General features: G+C 41.2%; 1 protein-coding gene across 5 annotated transcripts; it reads left to right on the top strand.

Moving 5' to 3' along the window:
• Positions 1 to 383: 383 nt before the first annotated feature.
• LOC118362739 (fibroblast growth factor 3-like) lies at positions 384 to 5,748 on the top strand. 5 transcript variants are annotated; one of them, XR_008080021.1, is made up of 4 exons: positions 384 to 1,220; positions 2,592 to 2,695; positions 3,239 to 4,718; positions 4,761 to 5,748. XR_008080021.1 is itself a non-coding variant. In XM_035743319.2 (3 exons), the coding sequence occupies exons 1-3, from the start codon at positions 944 to 946 to the stop codon at positions 3,623 to 3,625; spliced, it is 768 nt and encodes a 255-aa protein (XP_035599212.1). In that variant the 5' UTR covers positions 384 to 943; the 3' UTR covers positions 3,626 to 5,748. The 5 variants fall into 5 exon arrangements, 1 of the variants encoding a protein (XP_035599212.1); XR_008080025.1 differs by having other exon boundaries at positions 4,929 to 5,748; XR_008080024.1 differs by having other exon boundaries at positions 3,239 to 4,676.
• The last annotated feature ends 445 nt before the right edge of the window (positions 5,749 to 6,193 follow it).

The following is a 6,193-nucleotide window of genomic DNA, read 5'->3' on the forward strand; positions in this document are numbered from 1 at the left end:
AACATCATTATGACAATAATTTACACAAACAGAAGGCCTGGGCAAACAAATGAAATGCTCTGAAATGCTCAGTTACATGTAATCTATCAAACTACTTAGACAACCCGTAGACTAATATTATAATATTATATGAGACACTATTTTAATATGGACCTAATAGGCGAAATAAACTAAACCCTAAAAGTTGGTTTCCTGATCCCTGGGAGTGCTTGGTTAGGATCATTTAAATTATATAAAAGTTTGCAGATGTTTCCAATAACCCTATCTTTGAGCCACTAACCAAATGTTTTGTTTGGTTTAAGACTCCTACCTTCACCTGTTAAACGGAATTGACAGGGCACTTGGATAGGCGCGCATGTCTTAAACCACAGTGCATCATTTGGTCTTTGGGATATTTCAAAAGAGGAGTTCAGAGGGAAACTGCCATCAGATGGCTGGCTCGCTCTTTGCGATGCGGTTTTCCGCAATAAGCCACTGTGTGTAAAAGCTGTGTAATTTTATCCACGCTGCACTCTCTTGATTCACGCAAGGCTGATACCTTGCCTCCCCCTTTCCTTTGTATCAATTGGTCGGAGTTCAGGCTATTGTCACTGGAAGGTTCTTTTAGATCTGTGCACGCTGTCGATCAGCGAAATCTCACGATAGGCTCCTTGTAGGATCCAGAACTTTTTACAGTCCACTGTAGGGAGAGCAAAGGAGACGATAACCGCCAGGACGAGACCACACTGTTGTCAACGCACCGGCCCTAATCGACCACGGCTTCAACAGATCACTTCAGATAAAGAGACGGCAGAGGAACACATCTGCGTGCCAATGTTTCGTGGGCAGGATCATTACGTTGTGCCACCATTACTGCAAAGGCATACGCCAACTCTTTAATGGGACCCCGGAGGCCATTTCTATCCATTCTTGTCAGAATCTTACGATATACAGCCATGCCACAATGGTTATAATTCAGTTCCTGTTGTTGCTGAGTTTCTTGGACCAAAGCAAGCAGGATTATCTGTCTCCGAGGCTTGCTAGGACTTCAGGGACGCCTTGTGCCAGGGGCCAGGCGTGTGACCCAAGGCAGCGGAGAGATGCTGGGGGACGCGGTGGAGTCTACGAGCACCTCGGAGGAGCACCAAGATGCAGAAAACTTTACTGTGCAACTAAATATCATTTGCAAATACACCCAAGCGGGAAAATAGACGGTTCTCTTGAGGAAAACAACCAATTTAGTAAGTATAGGCTATAATACATGTTGTATTTCCTTTATATGTGTAGCCTACGCGTAGAAAAAAAGGTTATGGGTAGAACCAAACATGGTTATATGCTTGCTTTACATATGGCACCCCTTAAGGTTCGTCCAAGAACCGAAATTGGTTCCATATAGAACCCTATGAAATCCAAGGGTTCTATATCGAACCAATTTTGGTTGAGTGAAGAACCTCCGGCGTTAAAAGGGTTCTATATAGAACCTTTAGGGGTACCATAATATATGACGCACGCAATATAACCCTTCTTGTTTCTATCCAGAACCTTTTTTCTAAGAGCATATATATGTTGTTTTATATTGAAGAGTTCGTGTGGTTAAAGAACACTGTTTGTTTCATAAGCATTTGAAAAACTTAATTAATAAAGGAAATATCTGTTGAATTGAATAATTTATGTTTTAATTGTGTGGCGCTGGAAGTATCATTCCATGCGATTAGGTCAGGCATGCTCTTTATAAAACAGTATTCGCCTATGGGGTGCAGTAGATCATATAGATGACAACACCGGTAGGGAAGCTGTCATACATGTGATGCAATATATACCAAACTGATCACTTCCCACTGTTCCACACATAAACTGCCCCCCAGGCTCCTTCATCAGGGTCACAATTACGGATAATTGGTATACTGAATGGTTTCCTCTTGCATATTTGACTTGGGCAGTGTAAATAATGTTTGTATATCTTTGAAAACGTGACCAGAGGACACTTATTAACTGCAGTATTTAAACACTTAGGCATAGTTACTTATCAGGCAATAGAGCGCCCATTAGCCAAACCCAAACACTAAATTGAGGTCTATTTACATATGAACATCATAATTAACAGACAATGAGAGACACAAAAGCTGGGTCGTATAGCGGATGTATTTATCCAATCAATGACGATTATCCGAAACCACTGAATACCCTACATAGACTAATCAATGGGTGACGATAGAGCAAATAAACCCAAATGTAATATTTTTTAATCTTACAACTTCTAAACATCCAATTAGATCTTAATTTATCAAAGTTATTTGTGAGAAAATTGACTTTTGTGATGACATTACAACCCCCCAAAAAAGAAAAGATACGCAGTCAAGCTATTTTAAAAAAATAAACATTTCATATACGCTGTGTTTCTACACCCGACACTTAACCAAAACGCATAACGTTTATTATCATGATATAGCCCAAAGTGTTTCTGTGCGTAATGGAGCCCGAGAACGCCGAAGCCTCTACACGTCATCCAAATGATAGCGTCATGCTATCCAAATGATAGCGTCATGCTATAGCCTCGATGCAAATGTTATTCAGAATGTATTAATGCATAACATTTGGTCTCGTCTTCTTAGGCATCATGGAGATCACAGCAGTGGATGTTGGAGTGGTAGCGATAAAGGGGATATTTTCCGGGAGGTATCTGGCCATGAATGATAAAGGACGTCTATACGCCTCGGTAAGTGTTGTCACATTTGCCAAGATACCTAGATATTCATTAAGAGGATTCGGGTAACAAGGAGTGCGATTTCCCTAAACGACATATCTTATATGAGGCTTGTGCGACTGCTCCAACTAATTGGTCACTGCTCTAGTTCTCAAGAGTTTGAAGCAACCTATCATCAATGCAAGGCATTATTATTATTACTATCTTTGTGGGGCCCAGAAGTCCTCACATTTTGCTGGTCCCCACAAGGAAAAATGCTATTTTAGGTTTAGGGGTTTGGGTTAGAATTAGGGTTAGGGGTTAGGGAAAATATTATTTTGAATCGGAATAAATTGTTTGGTCCTCACAAGGATAGCAAAACAAAGGTGTGTGTGTGTGTGTGTGGATGTAGATGTCAGTGAATCAAGGAGGCCTATTTGAATAGCTTTCATGTGAAATTGTGATCTCATAGATTCACGTCTATGTGTGTATTGGTCCAATGTCATTAATGAAATGATTAATGAAAGGACTGATTGACAATTATGAAAGGTTGATTGACATTGTGTTATCTTTCAGGATGTGTTCAACCAGGAGTGTGAGTTCCTGGAGCGGATTCATGAGCTGGGCTACAACACATATGCTTCACGACACCACTCCACCCTGCAGCCCCCTGCAGTGGGTGGCAGTGGCAAACGACGAGCCAGTGCCAAGCGGCAGTGGTATGTGTCCATCAATGGTAAAGGCCGGCCAAGGAGGGGCTTTAAGACACGCAGCACTGACAAAGCCTCCCTTTTCCTGCCTCGAGTGCTAGGCAATAAGGACCACGAGATGGTGCGAAAGCTCCGTGACAGCCAGAGGCCTCCAGCTGGACAGCAGAGTCCCACTATGGGCCGGGCTGAGCACCGGAGACGGAGACACCGGGCCCGTGGCAGAAAGGGCAGAACCAAGAGGCCTGGTGACTGACTGACACTCGCCACTGCCTGAGCAGTGGGCCCTATTTCTCCGCTGAGGAGCACCAGTTCACGGCACATGAAAATGACCAAAAACGGACTTACTGAAATATCTGTTTTTAGAAGGAGAAAATTTCACTTGGATCAGTCAGTGGCAGTACTTCATTGTACAAGCTCCCGCCATAATCCTTGCTTGAGATACATGCAACTCGAACCATCCCCCACAACTATTGCAATACCAACACAAGATTTGCCTGGGAATTCGAGTCAGGCACATACATCTAAAGTTAAATCTACCACTACACAAGTATGAAAGGATGATAGGTTTGATGTTTGTTTTGTACATACATGTGTGAATGTGACTAAAGTCAACACAGCTGGATATCTTCTTACTGTCGTATTACCTGGAAGAAGACATGTTATTTTTGTGTTCTTGTGGAACTTTTTAAAGATCAGAATTAAAAAATTGTTTTTTTAATTTCACCTTTATTTAACCAGGTAGGCTAGTTGAGAACAGGTTCTCATTTGCAACTGCGACCTGGCCAAGATAAAGCATAGCAGTGTGAACAGACAACACAGTGTTAAACATGGAGTAAACAATTAACAAGTCAATAACACAGTAGAAAATAAAAAAAGAGAGTCTATATACATTGTGTGCAAAATGCATGTATATATGTGTACAGTTATTTTTCATATCCGTTTCATTTATCAGCAGCTTTAAGTTCAAGTAAGAACTGGACATCATTCAAGTGCTTACAGAGACCAAGTAGGTGGTATGCGCCATCATTCAAGTGCTTACAGAGAACAAGTAGGTGGTATGCTCCATCATTCAAGTGCTTACAATGACCAAGTAGGTGGTATGCTCCATCATTCAAGTGCTTACAGGGACCAAGTAGGTGGTATGCTCCATCATTCAAGTGCTTACAGATGCCAAGGAGGTGGTATGCTCCATTATTCAAGTGCTTACAGAGGCCAAGGAGGTGGTATGCTCCATCATTCAAGTGCTTACAGATGCCAAGGAGGTGGTATGCTCCATCATTCAAGTGCTTACAGATGCCAAGGAGGTGGTATGCTCCATCATTCAAGTGCTTACAGATGCCAAGGAGGTGGTATGCTCCATTATTCAAGTGCTTACAGAGGCCAAGGAGGTGGTATGCTCCATCATTCAAGTGCTTACAGATGCCAAGGAGGTGGTATGCTCCATCATTCAAGTGCTTACAGATGCCAAGGAGGTGGTATGCTCCATCATTCAAGTGCTTACAGATGCCAAGGAGATGGTATGCTCCATCATTCAAGTGCTTACAGATGCCAAGGAGGTGGTATGCTCCATCATTCAAGTGCTTACAGATGCCAAGGAGATGGTATGCTCCATCATTCAAGTGCTTACAGATGCCAAGGAGGTGGTATGCTCCAGAGAAACAGAAATACAGCAAAGCACTTTTTCAAACTAACATAAAAAAGAAAACAAATAAAAACATGGGAACACTATTATTTTGAAATGTACTTATGATGTGATAGTGTACTGTCTGTAAACTGCGAGAAGTACTTTGTATATTGCCAATGATATGAATATTTATTTGGTACCTGTGTTTTTTAAATTATTGATGAGATTGTTTCTACATTTACCAATGTTATTATTTTTTACTTTGTTGTAACCAACCAGGTGTACCCCTCACTCAAATGTATTTGGTAACAAATTGTCAAACATTACTTCGTTTTGTTAATTGGTGTAACTGGCTAGTGCAACTGAACAGACAAAATACATTAAATTTACTTATCAAATCCTCTTTTTCCATTTTTGGGCATGAGATCACACTCAACTGACTCCATTTTGTCCTGCCCATGACCACGTTCTGTACTTCAACCCAGGTTGGGTTAAACTCTGTCAGTTTTGACACCACTGTTCCTACACCAATTAGGCCTAGCTTTGGCCTTCCATGTTGCTCATAGATTGCCATTCTGTTCAGAGCATGGGGGACACAGCTTCGTTCCACTCTATGTTAACACAAATATGTAATTGTCATGATTTTCTTTTCACCACCAATCAATTATTTTATGGTGAATGTTGAGTCATGAGTCTATAGTGAACACTGTAACATGTAAACAATAAACTATCGAGTATTTGTTTTAATGTCATATGGACATTTTTTAACCTGTGAACGTTGCGTTTAAAAAAAAAGGCTTCTTGGGGTTAAGAGGGAGGTCTGATGTTAGCGTCTGAGTTACCTCTGTCAAGGTGAGGTGATTATTACACAGTTTCAAAATAACACAGGCTAATGATGGCAAAATTGACATTTTAAAAGCTGAATGGTTGTTTCTTTATTTCCAAGTACCATGACTTTGTGCTTAGCCTTCATCAAACCCAATAGTGTAATCCCACGGTCCTGAAGTAAAATGGCTCTCACGGCCTTCCAGCAGAATGGAACTCTCTCAGGGGAACCAATCCATTCTATGCTGTACTCTACCCTTCCCACTCATTCAGAGTGACTGCACCCGTTTTAATGACAGAGAAAGTGTTAGGGATACAATAACATGTTTTTAATTGCAAGCACTGTCATTGAATGTTGAATTCAAGTTTATA

The sequence above is a fragment of the Oncorhynchus keta genome, chromosome 2 (assembly GCF_023373465.1).
Source record: "Oncorhynchus keta strain PuntledgeMale-10-30-2019 chromosome 2, Oket_V2, whole genome shotgun sequence".
Lineage (NCBI taxonomy): Eukaryota > Metazoa > Chordata > Actinopteri > Salmoniformes > Salmonidae > Oncorhynchus > Oncorhynchus keta.

Excerpts from the sequence above, each read along its gene's own strand:
- LOC118362739 (XM_035743319.2), top strand. The coding sequence starts at position 944 with ATGGTTATAATTCAGTTCCTGTTGTTGCTGAGTTTCTTGGACCAAAGC. Across the intron at positions 1,221-2,591 it reads TGAGGAAAACAACCAATTTA|GCATCATGGAGATCACAGCA; the intron begins GTAAGTATAGGC and ends TCGTCTTCTTAG. Across the intron at positions 2,696-3,238 it reads AAGGACGTCTATACGCCTCG|GATGTGTTCAACCAGGAGTG; the intron begins GTAAGTGTTGTC and ends GTTATCTTTCAG.